The following is a 14,240-nucleotide window of genomic DNA, read 5'->3' as shown; positions in this document are numbered from 1 at the left end:
AGGCAAAACAAGAGAATAACACCAACATACTGTATATTTTCTACTGCTTGATTATTATGATGTGTTATGTGCTTGGATGGATCATGTTCGGATGGCACTTCTCACTCTTTACTTGTGTTACAACTCTTCAGTTGAACTTTTGTTTAAAATAAAGTTCTCATTTTAGCAGCATGCCTGAGAGAAGACAACAATTAACTGTCACATCACTAATAACTAGCTAGCCGAAGCCTCAAACGTAGTCAACATGCTGTAGATAGCTAGAGCTGAATGGGCAAACCTTCTCTCGCCTGCACAAACCCACACATTACTGACCATTGACCAAACCCAATAAGACCACAGAGAAAACAGCCTGAAGCAGAGATGGAAGCCAGCCATGCAGCCATACCACCAGCAGATGGAGACAAAGAGCTCTTCATAACCACCACCAAACCCACCAACTACTACAGTATAGTATATGTCGATTTGTCCTAAATAGCATTGTTTCCTAGATCCACCTCCTTCAAGAGGTTCACCTTTACATCCATTTGGATAAGAGCTGACAAAGGAAAGGAGATGAAGAAAGGAAGCCATTTGGGGGAAATTAGACATAGTGTTTTTCACTCGCTATAAACCACCCCATCAAAATCCCCAAATTCAAAATCACATTTGCAACACATTTGTCGATGTTCATACCATTGTATACAATCATTCCTATTCCAATCTTGAATTTCACAAGATAAACACTATCACAATTTGACAGAGTCAATCATCACCCCTGAAATGCCTTTGTTCTGCCGCAGAAGGTCACATTGGTGGTGGATGTGATAGGTTAGCCCCATGTCAAGTCTTTTGACACCTACTGAAAAGAGCTATATATATATATATATATATATACATACATACATATATATATATATATATTCACATTATATCTGCAAATCCATGGTTTTCCTAATTTTTGTGCCGTCAACACATGAACACACGGGCAGGAAGCGACTATGCTAAGCGACGTCTCCACTGCGATAAACAACGTTATGATCAGCTCCACGGCAACAGTGAGCGCAAACACAGGGAGAATACAGCCATAGAACATCCAAACAGTATTGGTCTTTTTTCATCTTCTTTTGAACAAAATAAAGGATTTAAATAAAGTATACTTTCAGAGCAATAAAAAATAAATACAATTTCAATACTCCATTGGTCACCCTTATTAATTCATATTGTGCTCATTTGGGATTTTTATATCTACTAATATTTTCGTATACTTTTTTCATCTGTATATTCAAGTCCCCCGTGCCCAAAGTATACTATACTCCAAATCTCTCTACAGTGCAAGACCTCACCAATATGGCTGATGAATGGAGAAGACCTCACCAATATGGCTGATGATGAATGTGTGTTGAAGGCAATGCGTGGTTAACTTAATGACAGGAGACATGAGGCTGAGGTTTAGCACCACATACAGGAGGTCAGGAAGGGTCGAGACGGCCCCTCTCAAGGAAGCATTTCTATGGAACTGAAGAAAACAAACTCGATCCTCCTGTCCAGTGGAAACACTGTGCTGTTGAACGGGGAACCTTTACAGAGAGAAGAACCCTGTAAAGAACCGTGATGTTATTGTTGTAAGGAAATCGTATCTGTTGCAGACTGGTTCAGTCTTGTTCAGACCAGCTTATGAATAGTAGTATGAGCCTCTTTACACCAGTTTAGAGAAAGTGGTTCTGACTGTTTCAAACTAGTTTGGGGTAGTGGTTCCGGTCAATCCATACTTGCTTAGGATGAGTACTTCAAACTGGTTCGGACCAGTTTAGAGTCAGCAGTTTTGACCAGTTATGGGGTAGGGGCTCACACTGGTCTAGGAGTAACTGCTGGCCACAGCAACCTGTTTCTGGGCGAGCCGTCGTAGCTCCTCCCTGATGGCCTTGATGAGGGAAGCGGAGCTTTGGGCTGAGGGGGAGGACTCGTCTAGGGGGAACTCTGGAGTGGGAGGGGCCAGGAGCATTGGGGAGACAGAATGGTCTCCCAGAGAGGAGCTGGGCATCTGAAACACACCGGAGGAGGAGAACTCAGGGAACGACAGCACCTAAAGAGAGGGAGATAGATCCGAGACAGGGGTAAGAGCGAGAGAGATCAAATTACTTCTCTGTAAACTAGATGACTCCTCTGGAAAACAAATGTTTCTCTTCATCTCTGACATATGGTCCGCCCAATACAGTCTCATGCTGTCCCTGTTGGTCATCATGTAGTCTGGACTCACAGTCTCCCTGCTGGCTCCGGGTCTGGAGAGGTCCTGGTCTAAAGGCTGCTGGTTCCAGCTGGAGCCTGTTGGCCCAGAGACGCTGCGGCCCACCCCAGGGTACGCACTGATCCGGCTCGACAACCCCACCTGAGTCAGGTGATGCAGCTGAGCACCTGAGAACACAAACACACCATATGTAAGTAATCATTAGCTACACACATTAATCCCAATTAACACACACACACACACACGATGCCTTTACCTGTGCTTCCCCCAACAGGCCGAGGTCTGGAGGAGGAGGGGGGCTCTTCATACTGCCCCCTGTTGGCGTAAACAGAATCCTGCAACTGCTCCTCTTCAGTAACATAGGCCCCTGAACCCAGGCCCTGCCTGAAACACACACATACACCAGACCTTGGAAATGGTGACATTCACCGAATGTACTTCAGCTTGGGTAGTATAGTAACATCTGTCTCACCTCTGCGACAGGCCTTGTATTGACGAGGGAGACATCCCCAACTCTGCATACCTCTGGACAGGAAGAGGGGAGAGAACATACACACACACACATACATATATACATATATACATATATATATATATATATATATATATATATATATATATATATATAGAGAGAGAGAGAGAGAGAGAGAGAGAGAGAGAGAGAGAGAGAGAGAGAGAGAGAGAGAGAGAGAGAGAGAGAGAGAGAGAGAGAGAGAGAGAGAGAGACAGAGAGAGAGAGAGAGAGAGAGAGAGAGAGGAGAAACATGTAGATGCAAAGTAGTAAAGAGGGAGAGAAAGAAGCTGAGAGGTTGAGAGAGACAGCACGATTCATACTTCACAGAAGAGACCCTGGGAGTACACACAAACACACACTCTTACCGCAGAGAAGGGGCTGTGTGTGGGGGCTGCGGGGTAGGAGCCCCACTGGCGTGATGGGTGTGTCTGTGGGGAGGGAGAGGGGCTTGGCAGGGCGGGGCTGACCTGCGTGACCCCGACACTGACGCTGCCCTGGGAGGAGGGCGACACCAGGGCGAAGGCATCGTCCAATAGGGAGTGCATCTGTTGCCGCGCCTCCTCGATGGACGGCTGGGGGGGCACATAGGGGGGCGGGGGAGGGGCGTGGTCAAACACCTCGTCGTTAGGGGAGGGGCTGCCGTGGTCTGGAGGTAGGTCTGGGTCGGACTGGAGGAGAGAGAAGAGGAGGAAGTGTGAGTGAGCATGTATATGGTGTGCGCGTGGCCTACATGGTGAGACACACATACTATGCGCACCTACACACACACAGTATGCGCATAGTATGTGTGTCTCACCATGTAGGCCACATTGTTGAGTCCAGGGTATTTCCTGTAGGTGGCGCTGTTGTCTGTGAGCAGGCGGTCTCTGTCCGTCAGTCTGTCTGTGTCTGGCAGACTGCCGTTCCCCTGCTGCCTCCGCCGGCTTCGAGGAGAGCGCCTCCCCCTGGCAGGGCAGGGAAAGACATCGGCACAGATTAGTCACAGACACATTCATACAACGGAGTCACACAGAACCATCTAATTCAGTCACAGACACGAATACAGATCGGTCACACATATTCAGCGTGACTATTCATTGGCATCTACAGGGAAACCGTGTTCAAGGGATGCAAATATCTTCTATCGAGAGGTCGATGCAGAAGAACGAAAAGGAGAATCTTGATACAAAGAATGAAAACCACCTGATGCTAGTGGGAGGTATTTATGAAACAAGTTGACCATGGAGGAAAGACTAAGAGTTTTGAGTATGTACGACCATCTCACCTCTTCCTGGATTCCCCTGGGGTGGGGGGCGAGGGGTGGTCGGGGTGCAGGATGCTGTCCATGTGGTCATGGGCTGAGCTGTAGAGGCGCTGGGGACACCCTCCCTGCCCCGCCTCCTCCTGCGCCTGCCCGAAGGCATCCAGGATGTCATCCATAGAGGGGAACTCACACTGGCCCCGCCTCTTAGCCCGCTGACGCAGCTTGTTCCTGTGGTGCTCGATCTCAGACTTATGTCTCAGAGCCACCTAGATAAACGCACACACCAAGGTGTTAAGGAGTTTTAAGGTGTGTGTGTGTAATAGTGTGTATTCTCACCTCTGCGCTGACCCTCTCTGTGATGGTGGGGCTGTGTGAGCGTTGTGGTGGGCTGGGCCGGGGCTGCATGGCAATCAGCTGGACCTTGTTGGCCTGGCGACCCCTGCCGTCAGACGAGCCTCGGGACAGACGGTCCACGTGGTCAAAGATGGAGGAAGAGGAGAGCAGCTCATCTGGACCACTGCCTGCGGGAGGGACTGGGGAGCGGGAAAGAGGGAGAGGAGAGAGAGGGAGAGGAGAGAGGGGAGGGGGAGAGGAGAGCGGGGAAAGGGAGAGGAGAGAGGGAGGGGGAGAGAGTGAGGGAGAGGAGAGAAGGAGAGAGGAAGAGAGTGAGGGAGAGGAGAGAGGGAGAGAGGGAGAGGAGGGGGAGAGAGGGAGAGGAGAGAGGAGAGAGGGAGAGGAGAGGGGGAGAAAGGGAGAGGAGGGGAGAGAGGAGAGGGGGAAAGAGGGAGAGGAGAGAGGGGAGAGGGGAGAGGGAGAGAGTGAGGGAGAGGAGAGAGGGAGAGAGGGAGAGGAGGGGGAGAGAGGGAGAGGAGAGAGGAGAGAAGGAGAGGAGAGGGGGAGAAAGGGAGAGGAGGGGGAGAGAGGAGAGGGGGAAAGAGGGAGAGGAGAGAGGGGAGGGGGAAAGAGGGAGAGGAGGGGGAGAGAGGGAGAGGAGAGAGGGAGAAAGAGAGTAAGGTAAACTGTAGTAATATTGTAGCACTAAACTGGGTTCTTCCTGGCAAGCTGCAGCTTTACTGAACCACTCAACATGAAGCAAGGACGTTCCCATCTTATTCCTCCCTATGATCCAGGCCAGAACAAAAAGAAAGGAGGCCAGAGAGAGAGAGAGACACACAAGAGAGAGAGACAGAGAGAGACAGAGAGAGAGAGAGAGACACACAGAGAGAGAGGGAGAGAGAGACAGAGAGAGACAGAGAGACAGAGAGAGAGAGAGAGAGACAGAGAGAGAGACACACAAGAGAGAGAGACAGAGAGAGACAGAGAGAGAGAGAGAGAGACACAGAGAGAGAGACAGAGAGAGAGGGAGGGGGCAGGAAGCATTATCACTTGGTGATCAGGGAGAGCGATTCAGGACATGTTCACATTGCAAGCTTTTTCCTCCCCTCTGTTTCTGCTCCCTCCCCCTCCTCCACTCGCTCTCTATCCTGCGTGCTTCCCCTCTCCCTACCTCTTTCTCGCTCTCCCTCTCTTTTTCCCTCTGATGCATCTCCTTTAATCAGTGGTTCTCCTGCTGATTCAGCGCATAGCTCTCTCTAGGACACACGCACGTACGTACACGCACATTCACACACACAAATATATACACACTCGCACTCTCTCATTCACACAATCTCTCCCTCTACCACTTATTCTCCTCTGTGTTTCAGCATGGGCATTGTAGATAGAATAGTATACATGTAGAGATGACCTGATTCCTCATTGTAATCTTCCTGACAAAGAATCCAGTTTGTTCTATTATGGTACATTTCTATCAGAATGTTCTGAATAAGGCCTCAGGGTAAAGAGAAATGGCCGTGTCTCTTGCCATTCTTGGGCGTTTTGTTTCGGTGCGGTTTCCCCTCGTGGGGCGTGCCCACATGTCTGGTGTTCTCCTCTGCAGACTCCCTGCCACTCGATTGGTCGCTACCTAACGAGTCACCATCTGACGGGGACAGTCTGGCCAATCAGAGAAAAACAGCGGTTAGTGTGGGGTTGTGGATTAGTGTGGATGGATCCCTGCGTGTGGATGTGTTTACCAACCTCCCCCTACGGCGGTTAGCGCGGGCAGCCTTGGTGGAGGAGCCCTTGGATTTGGGAGTGTTGACATCCCCTCCCTCAGAGGGGGTGGACTCTTTGATGGGCACAGGGAGGGCACCCGGCTCCTGGATCACCATGATGTCATCCTTACTGTGCTGCCCCAGGTGGAGCTTGGCGAAGTCAAACCCTTTCACACTGGAAGCCTGCAGCTGGAGAGAGAGAGGGGGGTTATAGAAAGGGAGACAGAAAGAGGGGAGAAAGAGAGATGGGGAGAGAGAAAAGGGTGGAACAAGTAGAGATCCAAGCACATCAAGGCCTGTGTGTATGCATGACTACAGCCGTATGCCCTTCTTATTTAGATGCAATTCTGGTCAGATGACAAATCCAGTCCCTCATCAAGGTCGACCCTCGACCCCTAACCCTTCACCCCTGCCCCTGACCTTCTGTCTCTGCTGGATGGTGTTGATGGCGTCAGGCTGGAACTCCAGCTTCTCCGAGCCGCACAGTTTCCAGTAGAGGATGATGATGATGAAGATAGCCAGCAGGACAGGCACCACCACCCCCACAATCAGCCAGACACTGCTGCTCTGAGTCTCAGACGGGGGCACCGTCAGAGTCTCCACAGCTACAGAAGACAAGTACAGTATGTACATATACAATCAGCTTACACTTTTATCTAAGCAATATGCTACTGTACATTAGGAAATGAGTGCAGCCAACCTGCATGGGCTTACGTTGCGAATCACTGGATACTACTTATCGAAATCCCACATACACAAGTGCACATGCGGCCACCCGCTGGTGCACGGACACACACTCGCACACGCACATGCATAGACTCACGCTGGGCAAGGGGTCTCTGGACGCGGTGCCCCAGTACGATGGCAGCCCGTTGCAGCTCCAGGCGGTTGAGGGTGGCAGCGGTGGCATCAGCAGGGACTCTCTCCCCCTCTGGTCCCTCCACGAAATACACCACTTCCAGAGAACGCCCTGAACCTGCCAGCCTCGACACACGCACCACCTGGAGATAACGCCGTGGAGTCAGAGTGTGTGTGTGTGTGTGTGTGTGGGGAGTACAGCATGTGCATGTGGTAAGGATGCTACAAACAGCACCCGTAGTGGGTGCGAGAGTGGATAAGTGTGTTGAGTACCTGTAAGCTGTTGTTGCCCACGGCCGTGGATCTTTTCCAGCGGGTTCGTTTACTCCCCTCCCCTAGCCCCTCCTCCAGCAGCAGGGCCAGACGGCGCTCCAGACGAGCCTTGAAGCTCCGCTCAGTCACCGTCTGCTCCTGGACACCCAGTAACACTGCAATACACACACTCAACACTAATGCACTTCTCAAAAACGGCCGTCGTGACTGCAACACATGCATGCAGCTCTAGCACGGTAATTCTCTACACATTCGTACCGGTGCGGACCCAGGAGGAGCGTAGATGGTGAGAAACGTTCAGCTCGGGGTAGTGGAAGGCTGGAGAGACAAACACAGGACAGCAGGTTACTTCACTGATGTCCGTGGGGCACGCAACTCATTTAGAATGGGTATGTGTGGGAGTACAGTACATGCATATGGTCAGGATGCTATAAACGGCACCCAGGTGTGAGAGTGTCTAAGTGTGTGCACATGCATGTGTGGGATAGTAACTGGTGTATAGATGGGGTGTGCGTGTAGTGTCAGTGAGGGGTAGATGAGATGTGTGTGTGTGGTGTGTGTGAGACTTACGTTCAGCGATCTGCAGTGCGGGGAAGCCCAGGTAGAAGCTGAACTCCACCGTGCTTAGGTGTCTCAGGTGACCGCTGACCTCTGACCCCAACAGGTAGCCCCGCCCATCACGCAACGCAAACGTGATCTCCACCGGAACCTTCTGGTCACCCTGCGGCTTGGCCTGACCCATGGTGATGTTCAGAAGCTGGAGGTAAACACACACACACACACACACACACACACACACACACACACACACACACACACACACACACACACTGACAATGTTTTTGATTGATCTGAATCGCTTTCCTCAGCTCCGCTGAACCTGCCCAAGTAAATGGCTAGTACACACACATTCACGGCTACGACTCTTACCTGTACAGTAACGTTGCCAAATTCATGTGCACGTCTGCGTGTCTCTGTGTAGGCCATCAGCAGTCCTCTCTCCACTCGCTCACTGAAGTTACACACACGCACATCCACGTGACCGGGCACGAACTGCAGCACTAGAAAACACACACATTATAGATTATCACACTGACAGTACACACACACATTGTCCAATGCAGCACTAAAACGCACACACACACACACACACACACACACACACACACACACACACACACACACACACACACACACACACACACACACACACACACACACACACACACACACACACACACACACACACACACACACACACACACACACACACACACACACACTAGTGATGGGATGTTCGGCTCAGAACTTTGACTCGTTCAGTCAAAAGAACAAATCTTTCGACTAATTCAGTTCATTTGAGTTAGTAATGCCCAGAGCATGCAGGACCGCCGACCAGCCAACGCTGAACTGAAAATTCAAGTCATGATTCTACAAGCCTCTAGTTCACCATAGCTTATTGGAGCTGCATTTTGTGACAGACTTGTAAAAGTTTGATTTTAAACTATGTCTATTCTGTAGAGTGCTAGGCATACGACTCCTGGGGGAATGCATTTCTTGACTGCCATGAGGGCGATGAGCACAATATCATTCAAACTGCGCCCCCCCCCCCATCCCCAAAAAATGTGTTGAGCAGGCGGTGTATGTTTTGGTTCTACAAAGCTGTGTCATCACAACATTCATTTCATCCAGGAGATCAATGATCAGTTCTGAACATGTATTTTTCTTCTCTATGCTGCCTGCATCATGATCTACTTCCATGTGCCAATATATGACAGACAAGTGGTCTGACCACCATGTCTCTGGAGCCTCTGAGCCGGAGGAGCGTGTATCAATCCTGCTACAGGGCTCGTTGCGACCAGCAGGTCAAACGAACGATGTAAATGAACGACTCACTCAATCTCTTTCACTTCTGAGTGACCCGTTCATTTTAGTCGTTCGTTTGACCTGCTGGTCGCAACGAGTCCTATAGCAGGATTGATTCATATATATATATGTGTGTGTGAGCGTGAGAGAGAGAGTGAGAGCAAGAGAGCGCGTGAGAGAGAGGAGAGAGAGGTTCCTACCAGAGTGTATCTGGTACTTGTGATCAGGTATGCCGTAGAGAGGTGAGACAGTGGGGAACAAGGAGGAGCTTCGTGTTGATTGGCGCAGAGCGTTGACGACAGACATGGCGGTGAAGATCAGAGGTCCCGCCACAACACGGAACGCAAGGCTAGACGGAGTTCTCAGGAACTGGCAGAAGGAGAGAGAGGAGGGGGGAGAGAGAAGAGAAGAGAGCAGAGGGAGAGAGTGGAGGAGAGGAGGTTGGGAGGGAGAAGAGAGCAGAGGAAGAGAGTGGAGAAGGAAGCCAGGCATGACTGGCTTTCAAGACATTTGTGAAGGGCAAATTTGCACATTCCTGCAATGCATCTCATGATTACAATCATGCTCTTTCCCCAAAGCTTCCCCAGTGAGTATTGATAGTAGGCCTACCTGCAACTCCACTGAGCGGTTGAATTCCCTCTTCAAGATGTCCCTGACCTGGCCAAAGCCCACAGTGGAGCCAGTCTTCGGCAGGACTAGGAAGAGACAGGTTTAACCTCCAACAACCTGCATTCAACTATTGCCAACGCATTCCCTGAAAACACACTCCTAAGCTATATGTTAACCAAGGGATGTGCTCCCTTTAAAACAGGTGACCATGAGATCCCAGCACCACACAATTGACAGGCAAGAACAGTGCAATGCATCCCCATCTACAATATTGGCATACAATTGCCTCTCATATGTACCTCCATCTCTAGTCTACTTTGAGTTCTACTGGTGTTGTCTTACCCACTCTGACCAGGTACATGTCAGGCTTGGTGACGTTACACAGATACTGGCGTCCTGGAGGGGCTGGGGGAGTCCGGGTGATGCTCGCCAGGGTACCAGGGGTTGTCGTGGTAACAGTGGTTGCCTTGGTAGTGGTCGTCGGTCGGTTGCTGGGGACCTCGGTCACAGGTGGTGGTGGTGGTGGTGGTGGTTTTATGGGTTCCCTCCCTGGAGGTCGCAGCATGGGGGGGCGAGCCAGGCTGGTGGTGTTAGATGGAGGCAGTGGAGGGTGTTTGCCAGGGGTAGCTGGGGGGACTCTGGGCCGCGGAACAGGAGGCTGAGGGGGTACTCTGGAGGTGGGTCTAACTCCAGGGGTGGAGGTACCCTGACCCTCCCAGAGGGTGGGTGAGAGGGTCAGGGGAGGGGTGGGACCTGCTGAGGGGACAAGAGGGTGCTTGTGGTCCCAGGCAGGAGGGGGCCCTGTGCTAGGGGAGGGGGATGGGGGCTGAGTGTGTATGTGTGTTTTTGTGGTAGTGGTGGGTGTGATGCCAAGTTTGGGGGTGGTCTTTGGGGGTGGGATGACAATTTCTCTATCTCTGTCTCTTTGTCCATCTCGATCCCTCTCCCTTTCCCTGTCTCTCTCCCGTTCTCGCTCCCTGTCCCTGTCTCTCTCCCATTCTCGCTCCCTTTCCCTCTCTCTCTCCCGTTCCCTCTCCTCGTCTCTCTCTCTGGCCAGCAGATTGGTGTAGTACTCCAGACTGTTCATATCCGGCAGCAGCAGCTCCGTGGGCTCCAGAGGAAAAATGTCCCCCAGGTCATAGTCTTCTTCATCCCAGTGAGGGTATTCCTCAGCCTGGGCAGGCTGAGTGAAGGGGAGACCCTCCCGGAGGGGGGAGATGGGGGTCGTATAGGGTCGGAGGAGGCTGGAGGACAGGGGGAGGGTTGGGCGGGAGGGGAAGGAGGTGTCATAGGAGGCCCCGTCGTCAGGGTCGTAGGTGTGACTGGGTAAGGGTGTGGCCAGGGCCAGTTCCTCCCCCTCTTGGCCCATGAAGGAGAGCGTTTCCAGGTAGTCACCAGACCCCCAGGCCTCCTCTAGGGAGGGGGCATGTTCCCAGGGCGGGGGCGGGGTGAGGGTGGGCTGGCTGTGGGGGGGCAGAGGAGGAGGGTGGCTGGGGGACAGCAGGTCCGGGGGTCTCAGGAGGAGATGTATGCCCTGAGCTTCATCGTCCACTGAGGCAGCGTCAGTGTTACCATGGGGACTAGTGTCTTTGGGTGGGGTGGCGCCTGGCCGTCTGGAAGAGGGTGACGATGACGACTGCGATGACGACCGTTTTGCTGTCGTTCCGTTGGAGTCCACACCGCCTGTGGAGAGATAAACTACCGTCACAACACGTGTGACTGTCCAGGCCAGAATGGCCCATAGTGCAGGAGCCTCTCCTGTTTCTGTAGCGCGAGGCAGCTTGATGTACAAGTATACACCCTGGACAGGACGCTAGTTTTTCGCAGGGCCGTGTACATGGTTAAAATTAATGTATGAACACAGCAGACTGAGCAGAATCCCTGCTGGTGGCTGAGAGACCTAGTTAAAGCTGAGCTCCATCTAGAGAATACAATGAGCAGAGGATAGAGGCCAGCACTGAGCTCTCTCACACGCGCACACACACACACACACACACACACACACACACACACACACACACACACACACACACACACACACACACACACACACACACACACACACACACACACACACACACACACACACACACACACACACACACACACACACACACACACACACAGAGAGAGAGAGTCGACCCTAGCCTTTTAGGGGCCCTAAGCAAGATTTGCTTGTGTGACTTCTATCTCATGGGCAAAACATCTGTGTCTCCCCCTCTTGGCTCATACTGCAATTTTACACATTTTGTCATGGGGCAGAGAGAAAATTTGCAGTTTTAATATCCAATTTCCTGCAATTTATACACATTTTGCTAAAAGGTGAATATTTTCTGTTTTAATGCCAATTTCCAGCAATTCCACATATTTGCCATATGACTTAAGCCATGTTAATACAATATCTGGGTGAGTGACTAACAAATCAATGGGGGCCCCCTGGAGGTCAGGGCCCCTGGGCACGTGCCCTGCATGATTACTACATACAATTTTTAGATAGCTGGCTGAAATGTTAGCCGACATGTGATAATTGAGTGACTGACATAAGAGGAAAACTGCTGATGCAGTACCAAATTTCAAAATGGCACCTTGTGTATTCTATCATTCTAACTCTCAGCACTAAGTTGAGACCCCGACTGTCGCTTATTTGGAGGGTCGGCCCTGCGCACACAATCGTCACTCAACAGGACACTGAGGAGTCTTACACGCACACATAGGCATTGAAAAACACCCAGTGCCACAGTGCATTTATCATGATTTTATGCACAATATACTGTATCACAATACAGATTTATCACAGTACAGATGTATGATAATCACTCTGGGATGGTTACCTTGACTCAAACAGAATAAAAACAATCTCCTAGCTCTCCCTGCTCCTCTATCCCCCCCCCCACATACACACACACAGCAGTATAGTAAGTTACATTATGGCGAGGACCCTGCCTCCTCCTCCTAGCCTTGACTAGGCTCTGCCGTGCATTGCGGCAGCATCACGTGCTGTGTGGCGGAAAGCTCATTGGTATGCTGCAGACACGGCACACAGCTCAGAGGCGTCCCAGCCAACAGCAGGATCAAATCGCACACACGCATTACAATGATACAGAGAGGGAGTTAGTGATGGAGAGAGCAGAAAAAAATACAGAGAAACAGAATTAGAGAGGGGAAGAGTAATCAAGAGAGAGAGGAGAAAGAAAGAGAAAGAGACCGCAGGAATGAAGATGGGTGAGAGAAAATACTTGTGTTTCTAAGAATAGCATGCAGCACCCTACGGTCGATCCACATGGCTGTGATGACAATGATCCAATCAGCAGTGCAAAGCATCCTTCATCACCGGGCAGCAGTCCGTCTGCCCCTGTCGCACAGCCGCCCACAGATTTCTTTATTTTAAGTTAGGATATATTTTGACTTTGAGGGGGTGCTTGTATGCGCCGTGTGTGTGTGTGTGTGTGTGTGTGTGTGTGTGTGTGTGTGTGTGTGTGTGTGTGTGTGTGTGTGTGTGTGTGTGTGTGTGTGTGTGTGTGTGTGTGTGTGTGTGTGTGTGTGTGTGTGTGTGATGCCTCAGGGCCGGTGAGTGGGACAGACTGAGGGATGACTGTGTGTGTAGGCATCCACTGTCCATCTGTCCCCGACGACATAACCGAGTCACAGAGATGGAGGAGGATGAATGGACAGAGTTAAAAGGATGGAAAGACACTAGGTGACGAGATAGTGGTAAATATGGAAGTTGGTGCATTCAGCACCAAGGCCAGCTCCAAAAGTCAATGGCAAGTCAAATACTGGGAAAGTCAAATGAAAGTCAAAAACTGGCCCTGTCTCAGTGTACCTTGATGAAACCAGGTGTGAACAGTAGTTCTTATCATTCTGACTCAAAGCTATTAGCCATCCATGACTATGAGGGTAAGACAAATGTCACGTACCTGCAACAGGTGAGCTTGACATCGTCATGGACACCAGCAACGATGCTACCAGCAGGTGCGCGCAATTAGTGCGCAGGCCCTGAGAGACTCCGGGGCACATCCTCGAACACGCGCTCATCAGAATCTTCATGGCACGCTAGTTGTCACATCACACACGTGCGATGCCATCTCTCCTCAATAGCATCATCACTGCATGCTTTCAGGCGACCCTATATGCAAATATCTAATAAGACAAATCTATTGAGATAAAGGCCTAATAATACCAATATCTTCATTGTATAGATACATTGAATGGGTTAATGCCTATTTTTAACTAGGCTACTAAAGCAACAGACGCCTTACCAGTGTCCTGACACATTTGATAGCTGGCTGACCCCATTATTGGGAGGCTTATACATGTCTGCCAACAAACATCATGCATCTCACACATCCGACGGCCACCGTGCAGTTCCTTTATTTATTAGGTCTATTTGAGATAGCCAACGGATTTAGTTGTATCATAATTAACCTATAATACTGTCGGACATGACAATTCCAAACGTATTATCCTATCTTCATCATTAGGCTACCTCGTCTAACGGACATTCTTACAGTTTCCCACAGTATGCCTACACTTTCGCAGCAATAGACAAATTGATAC

The 14,240-nt window shown here is 50.6% G+C and overlaps 1 protein-coding gene across 2 annotated transcripts in view; it reads right to left on the bottom strand.

Moving 5' to 3' along the window:
- Positions 1 to 917: 917 nt before the first annotated feature.
- The window catches only part of LOC123994687 (UPF0606 protein KIAA1549-like), a 13,975-nt gene continuing 652 nt past the window's right edge, over positions 918 to 14,240 (bottom strand). The window contains exons 2-21 of one of the 2 annotated variants that reach the window (XM_046297586.1): positions 13,601 to 13,823; positions 10,026 to 11,366; positions 9,684 to 9,769; positions 9,275 to 9,443; positions 8,139 to 8,269; positions 7,779 to 7,965; positions 7,467 to 7,526; positions 7,209 to 7,363; positions 6,901 to 7,078; positions 6,498 to 6,682; positions 6,061 to 6,266; positions 5,846 to 5,976; positions 4,318 to 4,514; positions 4,003 to 4,247; positions 3,535 to 3,682; positions 3,104 to 3,406; positions 2,697 to 2,749; positions 2,481 to 2,608; positions 2,237 to 2,391; positions 918 to 2,062 (exon numbers count right to left, since the gene is read on the bottom strand). In XM_046297586.1, coding sequence (XP_046153542.1) covers positions 1,835 to 2,062; positions 2,237 to 2,391; positions 2,481 to 2,608; positions 2,697 to 2,749; positions 3,104 to 3,406; positions 3,535 to 3,682; positions 4,003 to 4,247; positions 4,318 to 4,514; positions 5,846 to 5,976; positions 6,061 to 6,266; positions 6,498 to 6,682; positions 6,901 to 7,078; positions 7,209 to 7,363; positions 7,467 to 7,526; positions 7,779 to 7,965; positions 8,139 to 8,269; positions 9,275 to 9,443; positions 9,684 to 9,769; positions 10,026 to 11,366; positions 13,601 to 13,730 — 4,416 coding nt within the window. In that variant the 5' untranslated portion in view covers positions 13,731 to 13,823 and the 3' untranslated portion in view covers positions 918 to 1,834. The remainder of the gene's footprint in view (positions 2,063 to 2,236; positions 2,392 to 2,480; positions 2,609 to 2,696; positions 2,750 to 3,103; positions 3,407 to 3,534; positions 3,683 to 4,002; positions 4,248 to 4,317; positions 4,515 to 5,845; positions 5,977 to 6,060; positions 6,267 to 6,497; positions 6,683 to 6,900; positions 7,079 to 7,208; positions 7,364 to 7,466; positions 7,527 to 7,778; positions 7,966 to 8,138; positions 8,270 to 9,274; positions 9,444 to 9,683; positions 9,770 to 10,025; positions 11,367 to 13,600; positions 13,824 to 14,240) is intronic. The other variant, XM_046297587.1, reaches the window with a different exon arrangement.

This window comes from Oncorhynchus gorbuscha, linkage group LG14 (genome assembly GCF_021184085.1).
Source record: "Oncorhynchus gorbuscha isolate QuinsamMale2020 ecotype Even-year linkage group LG14, OgorEven_v1.0, whole genome shotgun sequence".
In the NCBI taxonomy this organism is placed as follows: domain Eukaryota; kingdom Metazoa; phylum Chordata; class Actinopteri; order Salmoniformes; family Salmonidae; genus Oncorhynchus; species Oncorhynchus gorbuscha.
This window is presented reverse-complemented; position numbering and strand designations above follow the sequence as displayed.